Here is a 20,334-nt window from a genome sequence, read left to right as displayed (position 1 = left end):
CGGCGCTGAATAGGAACACAAATATTTGTCGGATTATGGGCGTATTATACCAGAACCATTGTGAGAATGGGACCTTCAATAGTGGTTGCTGTGGTTGATGATGATGAGAGTTGAATCACTACGTTACAAATACAATGCAAATTTCAATTTGAAACAAAGATGCAACAGAATTAAAATTTTGAAAAAACCCCCGACCGCGACATAGTAGACCGATTTTCATGAAACATGGCTAAGAACACTCCCGACTTACTCAGCTTTCAGACAAAAAAAACTAAATCCAAATCGGTTCATCCGTTCTGGAGCTACGATGCCACAGACAGACACACACACACAGACATACAGACAGACACACAGTACACACACACAGACAGACACGTCAAACTTATAACACCCCGTCGTTTTTGCGTCGGGGGTTAAAAAAAGGAAAATCTAGGTGCAATATATGACAACATTCCTGTACCATAGACGCATGGCATTTGTTTCTTTTATGTTTCTGTACTGTACCGTATTGTCTCTGGTCATGTGGTAACTGCCAGCCGCCGAGGAACTGTCATGTGTGTTGTACGATTAGCCAGTTTTGCCTAATTTTTAGTTCCAAAGAGAAAATTTAATTATGTTTCTGAATAATACAATTACTTAGTCGTTAATTAATCGTTTAAATACTGCATTAAATACATATTCTGGTTATAAGTTGCTAAAAACGGATTGCAAATGTCAATATGTCAGGATCTCGGCCTTAATTTCCAACAGAGAATGGTGAGAAACACGGTTAATTACATTTTATGCTCATTTTAATTGCCGTAAACTCCCAACTCGTTCATGTAGATTGTTTTTTCGGTCACCGAGTAATACGGAGCATACAAGTTTTCGCATATTTCTGTTACACTTCATTACCTAAGAAGATTCGGCAATTTCTCTTAATTTTCATTGAATATAAAAAAATTAGGCATTGAAATGTATGCTATTTTTTCAGGGCGCAAATATATCGCAGTTGGAAAGAGATATTGGTTCAGAACAGTTCCCACCTAATGAGCACTACTTTGGTTTAGTCAATGTAAGTATACTATCTAGTTATGCAAACATCATACATTGAATCATTTTGTTTTTATTTAGGATTTTACTAAAATTGGGTATTTTAATTGCTGAAAATTATTTTGATGTTCATTCGTAAGTATAAAATAAGAACTAGGTATATTAGAAAGTATGTGAAATGCCTTGGTAGAATTATTTCTTATAAAGTCATGATAAGTTAGAGATGCAATGGCATTGTGCAAAAATCTATCTACCCATGGTAGATGACATCTAGTGATAAAACTGTTGTCTATCAGTACTATATCTGTATACCTAGGCCCTAGTTGTGTACACTTAACAGCTCAAAACAGCATATGTAAAAATGTTTCTACATTATTAATTTTAAAGTATCTTGTATGTATCTGGTTAATTATATACATGGTTTGAATCACTAATTTAGATACCAATTTTCTTTTGTATAATCGAGATAATCATTGCCTTGTGACAGTTGTGACTGATAAGGATTTCTATATCAGATAATAAATTCTAATAAGATTTAATATCATTACATTTTAAAAGGAATGAGTCATAGTAACTTTAATATATTTTAAATTTATAGAGATGAATGCACATTGAATAGAATACAGAACACTGAATTTTTGACACTGCTTGAACAAAGTGTTATAATAAGACTATTTAACTGTAACAATAACTTATGTTTTAATTTGTATTACATTTAAAATTTATTCTATGACACAATGTATTGTCAAGTTCAAAGTGTGACAACCAACATCAAACACACTATTGAATTGAATAAAATTTTATCTGTATGAAAAAGATAAAATAAAATATAAATTTTGATATACTAACAGTTGTTTTGTTAATTGAATGTTAAAATTGGTGTATTTATTAATAATATATGAAAATATACTTAAACCCTTTGAGGCGAGCAATCTCGATAGGTATTTCCACATAAGCATTAACTACATACACTTTAACTGACAATACTTTGCTTCAAAGCATTTAAAAGCTACTTAAAGCAATTTTTTTTTTCTGCTTTGGCTTTTACTCCCTGCCAATTTGCACAGGGTGAATTTGCCAATGTCAGTGTTGGCTTGGTGTTACCGTAGCGTTGACTTTCACACGTGAGGAGAATGTTTGGTATTATTTTTTTTTTATGAAGGATGTGAAGGGAAAACCTAAAACAAAACATTTGTTATGAACGTCACTGACAAACACAGCAAAAAGCAATGCAAGCTTAAAGCAATGGGCAGTCTCCCATGTTTGACACTGAAACATGGTTAAAAAGATTCCCTTTTTTTTCAGTTTGGCAACACTTGCTACAGCAACTCTGTGTTGCAAGCCCTATACTTCTGCCGTCCATTCAGAGAAAAGGTGCTGGAATACAAGGCAAAGAACAAGCGTACCAAGGAGACGCTGCTCTCATGTCTAGCAGATCTGTTCTATAGCATTGCCACTCAGAAGAAGAAAGTTGGCTCAATAGCTCCAAAGAAATTTATTGCACGACTTAGGAAGGAGAAAGGTGAGTTTGTATTTACCTTTTCTTATGAAATGAAATGAAATATTAATTTTCCAAGTAGGCATATCACAATGCGCATATGAACGTCAAATAAAGCTACGCTCTAACCCTACGCCTCAGCCTCGAGAAGATTTCAGTCCCCCCTCAGTTGGAGGGGGGTATCCACTATGGGAAATTAAATAATTTTCAAAGATACTGGCATTCAAATTATTTTTTCTTTTTAATCTATGAGTCTTTTTACATAACCACATTAGTGTTTGAAACTTATTAATAGTTAGTGGGGTTTTAGATTTATTTACATTCACAACCAAAATTCAAAATGACAATGATTCTTTCTATATGTAAAATTTTATTTACAGTGTGCATTATATTCCTTGCACTATGTTTTATTATTAACTTTAGTATTCATTAGTTAAATTATTGCTAACTATTTATGAAAAACTGTCAAAATACAGTTTTCATGGAAACTGCATTATAGGCATTTTGAGAAAGTGAAGTTTTGGTTTTAAGTTAATTTGACTTTTAGACATTTTGGGAATATGGTAATTTTAGAAGTAGGTTTAAGTAATTTCAAGTTTTAGACATTATGAGACTAATCTGTTTTAGCATTGCAACGTTTTAAGAATATGGTGTTAACGAACCATAATCGCAAATGTCAGTGCCACTCCTGGCAATTAATGAATTAATTTTATTTATTATTGATTAACCTTTATTTATTATGCTGAGGCAGTGCGCGAGTTGATGGCAACCCCGGCTGTCAAACGATAAGCAGCTGATTTTGCTAGGTCCCTTTAAAATAATTATTTTTTAAGGATATTTTGTGTAATAATTACTATTTTAAGTGTAAACTAAGTAGATTTAACATTAAGTTTTGTATTAATATAATAAGTGAAGTGTTTTAGTGACGTTTACCAGTGTCTTTGATGTCTCAGGTTTGTAGCCGTTATAGGTTATAAATTTGAAATATCTGTTCGCCTTTGTACACTTTCTAGGTCGTATTGTCACTAGTTATTGTTAATTGTGTTTTTCAATTCAGTGTTAACGTGTGTACAAGGCTAGAACAAGTGTAGACATAGTTAAGCGTCATTATTTCATGTAAGTACCTACCTGCAACCGCTGAGCTTGAGTAAGCAATTTCTTGCTTTGTTTTAGTGTTTAGTACATTAAAAACCCATCTACAATGCAAACACGCAGAGCAGCTGCAGCAGCCGCAGCAGCGGCTCTCCAGCAGGAGCCTGAAAAGTGTGATAAGCTCCAACTTACCTTGCTGGAATTAAAACAATCCAAGGAATTTAGTGCTCAATTGCTCAGTGAAAGAGAAGACAGTGAGAAAGAGCTTTTATTAGTAATTGATAGGAATGATAAGTTGAAAAAGGAACTGTGTACATTAGAGAGTGATTACAATAATGTAAATTCAGAGCGGGCCCGGCTTCAGGAGACGGTTGACAGGTTTATGGAGTGCAATGCTGCATATGAACAGGCCCTGAAAGACATAGACTCATTGGAGAGAGCACTGCACGACGCCCACGAACAAATCTACGAGCTACGGGAGGCCCAAAACCAAGCAGCTGCGGCACACACTCAGACCTTGTTCGAGGAACTGGTCCGGCCTGACTCCCAGTTGGTTACCGCAGCAATTGAAATCCCTTTGGTCGCTACAGATTTAGCCAATGATACCACCACACCAAGGTTAGTAAATTGCAGCGGAAACAAACTAAAGAAATATATTAAATTGAATAAAGTCATTAGAAAAAAAGAAAAACTGTCAAATAAATAAATAAAATAAAAATGGTTTATTCATTAACTTCAGAACTTAACAATATACATGATGGTGTCTCTTTTTAAGTATACAAGATACCTGTGTCAAGAGATACCGCTCTTCCTTACTGGGTTGCTAACTAACGATAACAAACATAAGTTATTAAAAGTAAACAAGAAAATAACATTTTGATTTGAAAATTAAAAATTAATTAGTGTAACAATCTAACATTACAGAGATCATGCATAGTAATTAAAAGAAGAAAGCACTAGGTTAGTTTTAAGAAAATAACAAAACAATTTATTTGTCAAAAATAAATAAATTGTTTTTCAAAAAATTAAAATATTGTAAAGTTAATATAGGCTTAGTGGATAAGTTGGATTTGTATTCTGCTCAGTTAGAAAATAGTAAATTACAGTATGAAACTGACACACAGGCGTTAAAATCAAAAATTCAGACTTTGGAGGATTCAATAAAATCTTTGGAAGGCATAAATGAAAGTTCAAAAAAAGTTATTAATGAATATTCTTTGGCTATGGATGACTTAATATCCCAGATAAAGCATAATTCAGACCGCTTTGAGTCGTTGACCAATGCCCAGTCATGTGCATGTAAGCAGGTGACCGGGATTTGTCAACCAGCACACTCTACCCAAGCCTGTATGACAGTTTACAACAACAGCATATAAGTGGTAGTAGCTCTTTCGACACTTCTCTAAAATGTATACCTAAGCCTAATGTTATTATGTACTGTGATGAAATTGGAAGCGATATGAGCTCATTTCTAAACTTTTACTTAAAGGGACTTAGTACAATCAACCATTGTTTGCCTCATAGTAGTTTTGAAAATATTTTAAAACAAATTTTAAATGACAGTGATATTCATTCTCAGACGACACTGCTTATCTTTATGGGAAATAGGGGCAATGTGAACAAAAATAATTTGGTCAAATACTTTGAACAGTTAAACTCAATGGCAGTGCATAAAATTATTTTTTTCACATTCCCCTACTGTTCCCAAATGTCAGAGGCAGAAAATAACACTAGACATAAGTTAAATATAGCTTTATATAATCTTTGTACATATAGTAGTAAGGTTAGCATAATTGACACTAACAAATTTGTTAGTAAATACCATATGCCTATGGTATTTTTGACTAAAGGTAATTGTTACCTTTCAAATTATTACAAAAGACAAATAGCATTATCGCTATCCTATTTACTTGACATTTCTGCCAAAAATTTGGCAGACAATTCTGCTCCTATTGAGCAGCAAAGTATGAACTTGGAATTGGTTCCAGTCATAACCAATGATTTAAACTAGCTTTTAAGACAAAAGATTCTGTCTCTGGCAATCTAGACTTAAGTAAATATAAGGAAAAAAACTGTAAGCAAGGGAAGTATATCCACCTGGTGCATCAAAATATTCAATGTATTAGAGGTAAAGATTTACAAATTGAACTTTTTATGAAGGATTTTTATATAGATATTTTATGTATTACTGAACACTGGTTAAAAAATAATGAATTAATGCCTCAATTTATTAATCACCAGGTAGGAAGTTCGTTCACCAGGCATAGTTCCATACATGGTGGGTCGTTAATTATAATAAATAATCAGTTAAAATTTAAGGAACGCAAGGATATTGTGTCCATGTCTGTTGAACGGACTATAGAACTAAGTGCAGTAGAATTGGAGCAATTTATTGTTGTGTGCGTGTATAGGCCGCCATTAAGTAATTTTGAGTTATTTGAAAGCATAATGGAATCTGTGCTACTGAAAATATCGCCTTCCAGCAAGAAATTACTTATTTGCGGCGACTTTAATGTAAATATTTTAGAAAATTCGACATTAAGTTGTAGGCTGTTGAATTTTTTCAAATCATGTAATCTGAACCACATTTTTATGGAGCCTACTAGAGTGACTGCTACTAGTGCAACCTGTATAGATAATATTTTCACAGATATTTTTCCTATTACAAAAAATGTAATCAGCAATTTAGAGTCCGACCATTTAGGTCAATTAATGGTATTTGAAGCTGCTAGGAAAAATACCTTGAAAAAACAGATAACTTTTGTACCAGTAACCTCGGACCGCGTGGAAAGAATGAAACAGAGTTTAGTTCAGGCGCTACCCGTTCTGTCTCCAAACATGAGTCCTAATGATATGTATAATTCATTCTTTCACACATATATGGAAAATTATAATACGATATTTACAACAAAAACGGTCACGGTTAGTGATGCATCAGTTTTTAGTGAGTGGGCAACTGCAGAGTTACATCAACGAAGACGTGCATTGTATGCCTTGTATGAGGAATGGCGGTTTAATACGAGTGATGAATTTAAAGAACATGTCAAACAATTTTCGAAACAGTTTAAATTAGATTGTCATACCGCTAAACGTAATCATTTAAGCAAGAAAATTAAAAGTAGTTCCGATATAATTAAAGCAACGTGGAAAGTAATTAACGTGGAGACTGGTCGGTCAAAGCAAAGAACAAATGAACTGAAATTAAAAATTGATGGCAAAATTGTAGATTCCAATTTAGAAGTAGCAACAGAATTTGAAAAGTTCTTCACTGATATACCAGTTTCCACAACTAGGCACTTAAATTCATCACCCGCATCTGCCGTTACATTGTTAGAAGATAATGTCACAGAATGTAGTAGAGACCTTGTATTTGAACATGTTAGTACCTCAGATATAATTAAGGCATTTCAATCAATTAATGTTAAAAAAACTTGTGACCTCTGGGGAGTCTCTGTCCATGGTGTTAAATCTTTAATAGAAATTGTAGCGCCTGACTTGGTAGTTATCTTTAATAACAGTGTTGATTGTGGTAAGTTTCCTGATCTTATGAAACACAGTAAAGTCATTCCATTATTTAAATCTGGTAGCACATCCGACCCCACTAATTTTAGACCGATATCAGTGTTACCGACATTCAGCAAAATTTTTGAAAAGTTAGTGTTATTTCAGCTATTGCAACATTTTAACATCAATAATCTAATGCACAATAAACAATTTGGTTTTACACGGGGTCGCTCAACAACCGACGCTGGTGTTGAGCTAATCAAACAGATTTTCGATGCCTGGGAGGAGTCACAGGATGCCTTGGGTATCTTCTGTGATTTATCTAAGGCTTTCGATTGCGTCTGTCATGAAACACTGATCAGGAAATTGCACTACTATGGAGTGCGAGGATCGGCACTGAATTTAGTCAAATCTTACTTACACGATAGAATACAAAGGGTCGACGTGAATGGACAGCGCTCACCGGGGTCACTAGTCTCTATGGGTGTACCGCAGGGATCAATATTGGGGCCTTTCCTGTTCCTTATCTACATTAATGACCTGCCATATCTTGTAAAGACCCACCATGATATAGTATTGTTTGCAGATGATACTTCCCTTATTTTCAAAGTCAAACGTCAGCAACAAACTTGTGAAAATGTAAACAATGCTATTTCCGAAGTAGTTAATTGGTTTAGTGTTAATAACTTATTGTTAAATGAGAAAAAGACTAAATGTATTAAGTTTGTAACGAGTAATGCTAAAAATGAACAAGCAAGTGTCGTTGTGAAGGATGAGGAATTGGAACTGGTAGATAGTACAGTTTTTCTTGGCATAACTTTAGATTCTAAACTTCAGTGGGGTCCCCATATTGCTACCCTCTCGAATAGACTGAGCTCTGCAGCATTTGCAGTGAGCAAGATCCGTCAGTTAACAGACGTGGAAACAGCTCGATTAGTTTATTTTAGTTACTTTCACAGCATTATGTCATATGGTATTTTACTATGGGGCAGTGCTTCAGAGATAAATACCATATTTGTTCTGCAGAAGAGGGCTATTCGAGCAATATACAAAATGAACCATAGAGACTCACTTAGAGATAAGTTTAAGGACATTAATATAATGACAGTGCATTGTCAATATATTTATGAGAATATTATGTATGTACATAAAAACATTTGTAAATTTAAGAAAAACTGTGATGTACATAATATAAACACTAGAAATAAGCATAAGCTTGCAGTGCCCTTCACTCGGCTCCATAAAATTAAAAAATCATTCATGGGTAATTGTGTAAGATTTTATAACAAACTTCCTAATGCCATCACTGAACTGTCTTTTAATCGATTTAAACATTATGTAAAGCGTATACTGATCTCTAAAGCCTACTACAGCACACAAGACTACATGAATGATGAAACACCGTGGGATACAAGTATTGTTGAAAACCATTAATTATATAGCTTATTAATGATGATAATTATTGATAATTCAATGTATTTTATACAATTTTTTTGACATTTAGAATTTATTCTAGAAGTTTTTATACTAGTATTTTTTTATACAATTTAGATTGATATCATTTTATTAAATCAATGTAGTTTTAAAACAATATTGTTTATTGCACCAATAAATTGCTCTGATATTTAGAATAAGATGAATATTGTACACTGTTGACAATTTAAAAGTGCTTATTGTAAGCCTATTTGAATAAAGAATATTTTGATTGATTGATTGATTGAGTTTTGCTCGGCCGAGCAACCTGCCTCAGCCGAGGCACGTCTACTTTGGATATTTGCCGCGTGGGCACATTGCCTCACGGCGTGCCTTGCTCTGTTTTGACCTGGCTATTCAACAATTTCATTTCGTATATAAAGTAGCTGACATTCATAAATCTTTATTAAAACTATAGTATAAGTATATACTTAACCAATCTGGCTTAGCCTGGCAAAAATTTAGATTATTGATATATTCATTAAATTGTTAATATTTTTATTTTCAGAGGAATTTGATAACTACATGCAGCAAGATGCCCACGAGTTTCTAAACTTCCTTATCAATCATATAAATGAAATTATTCTAGGTATGTACCAGCTCAACGAATAAATAGTCAATTAACCTTTTTAAAACAAGGGTACATCAGAAATTATCCCAAAATTGAACCCTATCATTTGGAAATAATGTTCAAATCATTTGGGAATATAATCTCTGTCCTATAGAGGCTTAACCTTTTGAGGGCCGTTTATACACAATTATTATAAACTAGCTTTTGCCCGCAGCTTCGCTCGCGTTAAAAAGAGACAAAAATAAGCTATGTCACTCTCCATCCCTTCAACTATCTCCACTTAAAAAATCACGTCAATTCGTCACTCCGTTTTTCCGTGAAAGACGGACAAACAAACAGACACTTTTCTGCCTTGGCAAATTTTTCAACATTGTTAAAGACCAATTCAGCAACTAGTATGCCGATTGCGTAGACATCTCCTGGCGGAGAAATTTGTAAATCAGTTTACCCCTGACGGGTGTGTAATGATTGGTATAACTTTTTTTGGTATAGTAACATTTGATATAACAACATTTGGTATATATTTAAAGGATATAATCACTCATATGACATAATGAACATTTGGTATAACTACAAAATGTCTACTTTTATTTTGTATAACCATTATCAGCAATTCCCGTCAACTTTGTACAATGCCACGTCAGCAAATTTTAATTGATCCTATTTTGTTACCAACATTTAGTAATATAATTCGACTTTCGTAATATATATACAGGATAATTGTTATAATTAAGAAAATATAGATACTAGAGAACCTTAATGACGAAATAAAACTTAATAAAATCTCAATTAATCAACAAAATCTTGGTAACAAAATAGGAATTAATAAAAACAAATTTAACTTTTCCCTTAATTTTTGTACAAAGTTGACGGGAATTGCTGTTATTTCGTATAACACTTATTTATAATAACCGTTATATGGTATAACTATCTATTGATATACGATTAGTATGATATAACTAGCAAACAGTATAAAACATTTCATGAATTAATTTTATCCTTTTTTTGAAGGAATCACAGCTCTAACCTAACCTACTTTTCTGATAGCAGCACAGAATATATAATAATAGCAGTACATATGTTTAAGGGTCACAGTTCTAACCTAACCTAACCTATTTTTCTGGTAGCAGCGCATTATGCGTAGGGGTCACAGTTCTAACCTAATCTACTTTTCTGGTAAATGATAGATCTAATTTACCTATTGTACTTTTTTATTCTGTGCTTTAGAAAGAATTTGCGTTATGCTTATTTCCGATAATAAATAAATCATTTATTATCGGAAATAAGCATTATACTCAAAGTATGTAAGTATGTAAGTGTGTAAGTGTGTAAATGTTATTCGAAAAAATGTTCATTATATTTAATAAGAATTATACGATTTGTTAGTATATTATTTGTTGTTATATGATTCAATAATTATATCAAATGATCGTTATAACGACTAAAAATATATCAAAAAAAGTTATATCGATCGATACGCACCCACCCCTGACAGCCGGTCATTTTTGCGACTGTTCAGCAGCTGTAGAGCTGTATGGCAGATTTGGCGGCATTGTGGTTGTAGGTACTGATAGTAGATGATTGATTTGATGTTTGTATTTATTCTTAATTCATAATTGACACTAATCGATGCAAAAAACAAATGATACCGAAAGCAGTGGTTTATTTATATGATGAACCCCTATAACGGAGCTCGTGGACCATAGACTGGTCCACATCATCAAAATACATCCTATATACCAATATTACCAATGACGCTGTTAATTATAACAGTTTATGCTATTTCCCCCCTAGAATTTGCCCAACTGTTGCCACGTGTTTAGGTCTCTCAGGAGGAAAATGGAAAACTAGTGTAATTACACTAATTACTTTTTCCCCTCACTTGCTCGGAAACTCGAGTTTTGTCCTTTAATACCAGCGGGTAAAAACGCATTTTATTCACTAGTGGGTAAAGTAATTTGACCTTGAATAAAGTCAAATTGACTGCTTTAAAATTGATAAAAGTAGGTGAATCTAGTTATAAAGATGATTTACCACCTGCGGAACTACTGGAAGCAGTGATAAACGCAATTTTTGCGTTGTAGTTGCCTCGCTATAGTGAGGGGAAAAGTTTTGTGTTACACTCGGGTGCAAATGTATTTTACTTTTCGTGTGTTAAAAAACTCGCAAGTTCAGGATTCTATTCTCGAACCACTCGCTTCGCTCGTGGTTCAACTATAGAATCCTTTCACTTGCTCGTTTTTCAATTCCACACTCGGCGTTAAAATACAACTTTGCCCCCTTGTATAACAAATAACTATTATATTTCGACTATATTAATGCCACTAGTCAGTAGTAGAGATGATGTGCGAGTGCCTGAAACTAAATTCCTATTTAAGTTGACGCGCGCTCCTGCGCTGCGTTGGGCAGGCGGATTTGCCTCTATACTTTTGACAGGCGCTACATACTCCAACGGCACGGCCGGGCTCACAACTTTAAATTCCGTCATAAATTTTTTCTGGTACGCCAAAAAAATTTGAAAAAAATATATTGACGGGTACCAAATAGGTAGTAAATATTGACTAAGATATCAATTAGTAGTGTTGTCTAGAACTATGTAAACCAAAAATGGTCCAGACATCCTGACGTCAGAATGTCTGGCCACTTTATTCGCTCGATTTTTAGGGTTCCGTAGTAAACTAGGAACCCTTATAGTTTCGCCATGTCTGTCTGTCCGTCCGTCCGTCCGTCCGTCCGTCCGCCGATAATCTCAGTAACCGTTAGCACTTAGAAAGCTGAAATTTGGTACCAATATGTATATCAATCACGCCAACAAAGTGCAAAAATAAAAAATGGAAAAAAATGTTTTATTAGGGTACCCCCCCTACATGTAAAGTGGGGGCTGATATTTTTTTTCATTCCAACCCCAACGTGTGATATATTGTTGGATAGGTATTTAAAAATGAATAAGGATTTACGAAGATCGTTTTTTGATAATATTTATATTTTCGGAAATAATCGCTCCTAAAGGAAAAAAAAGTGCGTCCCCCCCCCTCTAACTTTTGAACCATATGTTTAAAAAATATGAAAAAAATCACAAAAGTAGAACTTTATAAAGACTTTCTAGGAAAATTGTTTTGAACTTGATAGGTTCAGTAGTTTTTGAGAAAAATGCGGAAAACTACGGAACCCTACACTGAGCGTGGCCCGACACGCTCTTGGCCGGTTTTTCGATATCAGTGGAGGTACCAAATATATGTACTCAGGTACCAAATAGTATCAAATAGGTACTAAATTTTAGTATGTACTAAACATCAAATATCTGTAGTGGTCCAGGGGTCCTGACGCTCACCGATTGCGTGCCATCTGCAACTTCACTATAGACTTGTGCAGTTCCCATAAAAGTTACAGTTGGGTTGCAGTTGTACTATTACTTATATATTCTGTGGTTGCCGTCTGTATCAGCGATGTCTCTTAAACTGCTTGAAATTTCCAGCGGAACGCAACCAGAGCACTCTAAAAGTTCAGAAGAATGCGTCAGGAGAGAGCGTGACGTGCAACGGGACGAGCTCGGCTCCCGGCGGCGGCGAGCCCACGTGGGTGCACGAGATCTTCCAGGGCACGCTCACCAGCGAGACGCGATGTCTCAACTGTGAGACTGTTAGCAGCAAGGATGAGCATTTCTTCGACCTGCAGGTATAAAATTAATATCTTTTGGGGTACTTTATACAAAGTCTTTATCTGCTATAGATTTGCTTTAGTTTTCTCATAGACTTTTTTATATTTTCTCAACATATTTCCGGTTATTCCAGGTGGACGTAGGCCAGAACACAAGCATAACGCACTGTCTAAAATGCTTCAGCGACACAGAAACGCTATGCAACGACAACAAATTCAAGTGTGATAACTGTAGCAGCTACCAGGAGGCGCAGAAACGGATGAGGGTCAAGAAACTCCCGCTCATCCTCGCACTACACCTCAAGAGATTTAAGTATATGGAGCAATATAATAGGCATATAAAAGTATCGCATAGAGTTGTGTTTCCGTTGGAGCTCAGGTTATTTAATACGGTTAGTATTTTTTTGTTGTCCTAACTTATGCTACCAAGGCCCACTATTAACCTATTATTACTTCAAACAATATTCAAATCATGTTTACTTTGAACAGCAGGCTTAGCACACTAGTGTGATAAAGTCTATCACGTAAGGCCGTCCTTTTCGCACTATTTGTAAGTGAACAATATTTCAATAAGGTTTATCATAGTGTGCTACACCTGGAGGTCGCATTTTATTTCAAAAGAAATGGAACTCTAAATATTCTCCACTCTGATATCAAAATAAACTGAAATTTTGTTTTCTTGCATAATTAGCTTTAGAAGAAATGTTTGAAACGTCGTGACGACGTACCTACGTAACAATTAAGTCTTCCCCAAAAAGTATGGAAGTTACCAGTATGATACTATTTATCTCTGTTTTTAAGTTTTTCTACTCTATGGTCTCTATGACTACTACTTCTTACGAAAACGTTCAGTAAATCGTGCGTCTTTCTGTCTCTGAGTAAGACATACCATAATAGCCAATTTTAACAGTGATCCCATTCGCTCTCGAAAACTTCTTTCTATCCTTAATAAAGAGTAAATTGCAGTCTGACGACGCGGTCAACCCGGACCGGCTGTACGACCTCGTGGCTGTCGTGGTGCACTGCGGCTCTGGCCCGAACAGAGGACACTACATCAGCATCGTCAAGAGCCATGGCTTCTGGCTGTTGTTCGACGACGATATGGTAGACGTGAGTATTTCACATACAGAGCACACTTTAGTAGACGTTGTAAGACTGTTGCCGTTGTGGTGCACAGTGGCTCATACCCTAACTAGATCTTCTCTATATTGACCTTAGTTCTCAAAGTGTACCATAATAGCCCAATGATTACTTTTCTTTTTGCAGAAAATAGACGCATCAGCTATAGAAGATTTCTACGGCCTAACTTCAGATATACAAAAATCATCAGAAACGGGATATATACTATTTTATCAATCTAGAGATGCTAGTTGTTAAGTTTAACTAATTTAATTAATTTATATACTATAGGTTAGTGCGAAGTACGTTCTTTGATATGCCTCGTTTGTTAAAGTTGAAAGGGCATAATAAAATTATTGAAATATTGTTCAATTCGAAACATTGAGATATTCATCTTTAGATTTCATTTGTAAATAAATATATTTCATTTCAAATTATTATCTGAAACTTGTGTTTTATTTTATGGGTTGGGTGTTGAAATGGGACCTTTTCCCATCTATTGTTGCCGCCGCCAGTTACGCAAGTCGCAATGCTGTGGCCTGTGGCAAAGAGAGCCGTTAGAGAGATACTAAATAGACGCAATTCCCCTTTAGTCGCATTTACACGTATCCTTAACTAACTTTAACAGACGCTATGTTTATCGCAAACAAGCATACAGCCCGCCCGGCTGATGGTAATCGGTTAGGGGTACCTTCTAGTTAGGCAAATATCACAACTAGGAAGCAATGTAACATACTTATAGCGGGACATTGAATCCTAAACAAAGATTTCTATAATTGAATCCTGAGCGTAGTGACGGATTTAAATGTAAACGCCAAAGTTACATACCTACTGTTTTTTCCATTGCCTATGAATACATTATTGTACATAATATGCACGTACTCGAGAGTAGAGCCGGGTCCTTGAAGAGAAAGGTCTGTGATAAGGAACCTAAGTTTAGTGCAGCATTCACAAATCAAAACAAGATTAATTTTTAACCCTTAGATGCATATGGTATCAAAAATGCGAAATGACATAACTAGACATCAGATTGACGTCAATAATATTTGATAATATACATATCATATATGAGACAAAGCGCCAGTTGCATCAACATTTGACAGACACATCATCGTCACGCAGCAGGCATCTATGGAACTTCCCCTACTAATAAAATATAACGAATGCTTTAACCGTGACAGGCGGCCCTTAGTCACTCTGTAGCTAAGTTTAAAATTGAAGGAGTGGATTTCAATTCTTTTTAAGTAATTTTACAAGTGAAACCTATACAACACCATGCATTTAAGGGTTAAAATAATTCGTTTTAATTGCACCTGACAAGATGAGATAAAATTTTTTTAGTAAGCAGAAACATCGGCAACCAATGATCCAGAGCAGTGGTGGGCAAACTGGCAAAGTACGGCCCGCGGGCCAAGTCCGGCTCGCGACAGGATTGTATCCGGCCTGCCACCAGTCCTTCAAAATAGTATGTGATATGGCCAGCATTGTAGTAAAAATGCATTTTTGGCGTAAATCTGGCCCACCTCTAAAATTCCTTAAAATTTTGGCCCCCAGTGATAAAAGTTTGTCCACCACTGCTCCAGAGGCTGTGAGTTCAACTCTCACCCATGTCTGTAATTTGTCTAATATGAAATGAAACAAGAGCTTGCTTAAATTACTTTAATCCCCTTAGGCTATGAATTCATATGGGATAGGAGCCAGCAGCACTGGTTTCTCTGTACCACTGACGATGTGTGCGGGCTTGGGGGCAGCAGGCTGTCTCTTCAGCTTGACGACCTTGTTGGCGGCCTTCGCTTCCTTCAGCAGCCTCTCGTTTTCCTTGACACGCTTGAGGAAGTCCTGTCTGCACTTGGAGTGCTTCACGTGCTCAATGCGGATGTTGATGCGCTTGGGGATGATGCGGCCGCGAACTCGCTTGTTTACAATGACTCCTAGGGCGTGGGCTGTGACATTGTACACTCGGCCAGTCTTTCCGTGGTAGACCTTGTGGGGCATACCCTTTTGGACTGCACCGTTACCCTGAAAAGAGAGAAGTGATACCCGGTTAGAAAATTTTTAATTTTCTTCTATTTGATGTACTTTTTATTGTTGTACCTTATGGGTTACTTAAAGAACAAAAATTATTTTACACTTTAAGAGATAACTTCTCTGATTATAAAATTTTATAGGCATTGTAAAAAAAATTAAATATTGTTGTTGCAAAGTATGTGTTTATTCATATGGCATGTTCTGCATCCCACCCAATATCTAGAATAACGTTCAGATTGATATATACATATTCAGCAGTTTAACTTATTTATTTATTTAATTATTTCAATCAAAGGTAACAATAGTATAAATATACAGTGCTCCACAAAACTACAGTATAAGTTTGATTGTGGAGTCAAGAAATCAATTAATACTTCTAAAGTTAACAGTCAGTTAAAAATGAGAGATAAAAGGATATCATCATCAAGGTTAACATTTGAGTACCTATAAACATTTAAATAACATAAATGCAGGAAGACATTCCCTTATAGAGTTTCTAAGGCAGCGTTCCCACTTATGCGTCGCGTGTCTCGGGGCGCGCAAGGGGCGTCCGCGCCACGCCGCTTAAGTGTAATTCAAAAAACGTCTCCTCAGTACATTTTGTATAGGAAAGACGTAAGACGCGCCCCAGGTGGCGTGGCGGCGGCGGGGCGCGCGCCGCGCCGCTTGGCGGCGCGCCTTACGTCCTTCCTATACAAAATGTACTGAGGAGACGTTTTTTGAATTACACTAAAGCCCCATTTAGATGGTACGAGTTTCTCGCCTCGAACGTACGATTATCGAAGTACGAGAAAAAATATCGTATCATGTAAACTATGCGTACGATATCGCACGAGAGGGGGCGATAATCGCCTCGCCTTTGATATTTGTATGTATCCGTGTAAACAAAACACATATGCGAGAATCGTATACGAGTTTATACGCTACTCAGTCGAAATGAATTCAGTAGAAATCATGTAAAACATGGTGTTTTTATATTTATAGCTGCCTCTCAGTAACTGCTAAAACCAAAAATAAATTCGGCTTATTAATATTATACAGTTAATGTTTACCTACTGACATTTTACCCCATATATCTATGGGGCAAAACAACGAAGTAAGATAAACATGGAAGCCGCTTTTAAGAACATTACCGTTCAAATTCTTGGCACCGTTTAGCACACATACACAATTACGCCTACATTTACACAAGACAATACGTTTACAGGCCCTGTAATCAAAACTGGTAAACAAAACAATAGTCATCTCTTTTATACTAATGCACACAGATAAGTGTAGCTGAAATGCATATAATGTCACTAACTACCAATCAGCGATTTTATTCGGCTAAAAACCTTCTTGCTGTACGTACTGGCAGCTAAGAATTCGCGGTTCATGTCATACATTAAAGAACCAAGCAGAAATAATTTTAATTTTATGCATATTAAAAAATAACTACATAATTAATTTGTTATGAAGTAACAACCTACATATGAAAATAAAAATTATGTCTTACACGTATGCCGCTATAATAAGTATTTTTATGGCTAGATAAATTCAATTTATATCTGTATATCAATGTACAGTCACGTTCAGGTTGTTGTCAGTTGCCATCTATTGTTAACAGGTGTTAAACGTAGGCTTTCATTTTATAAATTTTACCTTTTCAGGGCTGGTCAGGTTTTTCAATCGCCAGATAAATAATATCTGTCAGATAAATGTCAGCTGTCACTGTAATTTATACGTGTGATGAAAAGGATAGTGATAACTTTATCTGGTAGATATATTTATCTGGCGACTAAAAAACCGGCCCTTGAATATGTAATTACTTAGATGTCGCCACCGAAAGATAATAACATAGAACACTACTTTCAAACAAAATGCCAGCCGAAAAGTGGTTCCAAAATCATTATACGCCGTACTGACACCGGACGTCACGTCTATTTCTATTCTACAACTTTCTAAATTAACACGTTTAGGGACGCTTAGTGACGTCATCTGTCATAGACCAAAGGAAACAAATGACTACGCGTATGCTATACCATACGTGTCCACGAATGTGTTCAGATTGGCCATTTAAACCACTATGCCGGTGACACAAGGTCTGTGATCAAAATAATCGAACTCCTATGCCACTGACACGTACGTGTGTTTAAACAAGTTTACTGGCCTATGTCGGCCGCACAGCAGGCAGGCAAACATGGTCGCGCGATATTAATAAAATTATACAAAAATGAAAGTTTTTAAATATCAATGGCTATTAAAAATATTGCATAACATCATCCCCATACAAAAGTAGCTCGTACAAAATAAATCGAAATAATTATGATCCTCGCCAAATTACACATGAAACTTAATCCCATATTTTTCTCCGTATTTGTTGGAACGACTAGCACATGATATTACAAAACAGTACGGCATATTCTTTTTGTAAACATATATTCTAAATATGCCGTACTACGACTGTTCCGACTGGCCGCCATTAGCGCACTGACAAACTCCGTGGCACAATTTTTAGGCCCCGCCCACCGTGGCACAATATTCGTGGGGTCATTTTTGAGAGCTCTTTAGACATCTAGGTATATTAACAATCGCTGGCATAGTAATTTGACACTCTAGGATCTACATAATTGCCTGCTGATACGGCTCTGGTGTTATGGCTACAATTGCCTTGTCAATGATGAAGTGGTAATGTGAATATCTGTCTAATTTACATAAAATTCAATTACGAAAACTGTGATTGGCACCTGGGAGTAAGGCTACCAGATTAATCAGATACCACTTTTTTTAATTTCCTTGATTATCAAATTATTGGCATTGGCTATAATAAAAATGAACTGTTGCTCTATGCTCTATCTGTAAAACATGTATGGTAACCCTAAATCTAAATCTTGTAAATTCTAATTATATATATATTTTAATTTAAGATAAATAGCCTGATAGATCTCACATTTTTATATACTACTGAATTAAATATAGACATAGACATAGACATTTTATTAATAATATTATAAATATTACACGTTCATCAATCGTTAATCAATATTATACTGAATTGTCCTTATGAATAGATTTCCTGAATAATAATATAATAATAACATAATGTATAAACTTAATAATAGTCTTTCAAAATAATGTAAAAACCGTTGAGTCACGAGACAGGCTCTGCCTAGTGTGATCCACTAAATGTGTGACTAGCAAAATGACTTATTTTGGAAATAAATTTTACTTTACTTTACTTTATTTGCTTATTCAGACCCATATTGCTGATGAGAAGGCAGGTATATTAACCATAAAATGAAGAAATATCTTCATGATATACGAGTTATATTGAGGTAGCTACCGCACATGAAAAATGTGTAACATACTCATGGAGTATCACTACTGCAGAAATTACATATACAAGTTAGATTAACTGGAAATCAACATCCTTACAGTACATGAATTAGTTAGAAAATAATACTAGCATCAGCTTCTACGCACAAATAGTACTTTAAAAAACATACATTCTTCAGACATTTAAACTGGAATTGTTTGTTAGTAGCTGCAATAAAATTGATGATGTTTCGAACTATTGGTTATGAATACGAAATTTAATTTCGTGCTAATGTGTAAAGGGAATAAACACATTATTTGAAATGAGATTACTGTTGCATGCGAAGACAAAAATAGGTGTAAAAAACTAACCCTGATGTCAACGATGTCTCCAACTTTGTACACTTTCATATACGTGGAGAGCGGGATGACGCCATGGGTGCGGAACCTGCGGGCGAACAGATCCCTCGTACCGCGGCGGTAACCCTTTGAGTTCGTCATCTTGTCGCCTGAAATCAAACCAACGTTGTAACCTTCTGCACGTGGACTTAACAATTGCACTGATCACTTAAAATATGAAACTGTTTGTAAAGAACATTATTCCTATACATTGTCTTAAGCTCAGTCTACATTTTTATGTGGTTTTACACTCTATGTGTAATTAAATTATATATTTTAAAGAAATAATTTTACTATTCACCTTTGCTTACAAAGCTTGACGGATAAAGAAAGAGGTTAGTTTAGTTTATGGTATAGAGTAGCAAGGAAAAGGAAGTGTTGGTTTATAAAGCTGCTCTCACACGGTCCAACCGTCAAAAATGACAAACAATGAAGCGAAAAATGCGCACATCTTTCTTTTTCACTACAAGGTGCAAAGAGCATTGAATCACTACGTTTGACAAGGTGTAATTAGAACGATAGATACCATTCCCATAACTTGTGAACCAGCTTTGTTCTATTTCATCAAAGTATTTAATATGTTCTGTTTTAGAAAGACTGATCAAAGAGCAATGAATCACTACTTTGACTGACATGTAAAATTTTTCCTAAAATAAATAAAATTATC

At 35.3% G+C, this 20,334-nt stretch overlaps 3 protein-coding genes across 4 annotated transcripts; 2 read left to right on the top strand and 1 right to left on the bottom strand.

Annotated features, from left to right (window-relative positions):
- Positions 1-537: 537 nt before the first annotated feature.
- Positions 538-14,393, top strand: LOC125229173 (ubiquitin carboxyl-terminal hydrolase 46). 2 transcript variants are annotated; one of them, XM_048133963.1, is made up of 8 exons: positions 538-756; positions 974-1,054; positions 2,338-2,554; positions 9,108-9,188; positions 12,646-12,845; positions 12,962-13,219; positions 13,794-13,937; positions 14,094-14,393. In XM_048133963.1, exons 1-8 carry the CDS (start codon positions 712-714, stop codon positions 14,202-14,204), a joined length of 1,137 nt encoding a protein of 378 aa, XP_047989920.1. In that variant the 5' UTR covers positions 538-711; the 3' UTR covers positions 14,205-14,393. The 2 variants fall into 2 exon arrangements, with proteins under 2 accessions (XP_047989920.1, XP_047989919.1); XM_048133962.1 differs by having other exon boundaries at positions 13,782-13,937.
- LOC125229174 lies at positions 3,302-5,469 on the top strand. The gene is made up of 2 exons (XM_048133964.1): positions 3,302-4,320; positions 4,622-5,469. The coding sequence occupies exons 1-2, from the start codon at positions 3,732-3,734 to the stop codon at positions 4,996-4,998; spliced, it is 966 nt and encodes a 321-aa protein (XP_047989921.1). The 5' UTR covers positions 3,302-3,731; the 3' UTR covers positions 4,999-5,469.
- Positions 14,394-15,591: 1,198 nt separating the features above from the next.
- LOC125228749 (60S ribosomal protein L21) lies at positions 15,592-20,100 on the bottom strand. The gene is made up of 3 exons (XM_048133415.1): positions 19,969-20,100; positions 19,641-19,777; positions 15,592-15,965 (listed from the first exon to the last, which is right to left on the bottom strand). Exons 2-3 carry the CDS (start codon positions 19,767-19,769, stop codon positions 15,615-15,617), a joined length of 480 nt encoding a protein of 159 aa, XP_047989372.1. The 5' UTR covers positions 19,770-19,777; positions 19,969-20,100; the 3' UTR covers positions 15,592-15,614.
- Between the last annotated feature and the right edge of the window lie 234 nt (positions 20,101-20,334).

Source organism: Leguminivora glycinivorella, chromosome 8 (assembly GCF_023078275.1).
Source record: "Leguminivora glycinivorella isolate SPB_JAAS2020 chromosome 8, LegGlyc_1.1, whole genome shotgun sequence".
In the NCBI taxonomy this organism is placed as follows: Eukaryota; Metazoa; Arthropoda; class Insecta; order Lepidoptera; family Tortricidae; genus Leguminivora; species Leguminivora glycinivorella.
The sequence above is the reverse complement of the archived record's forward strand: the minus strand, read 5'-3'. Positions and strand labels throughout refer to the sequence as shown.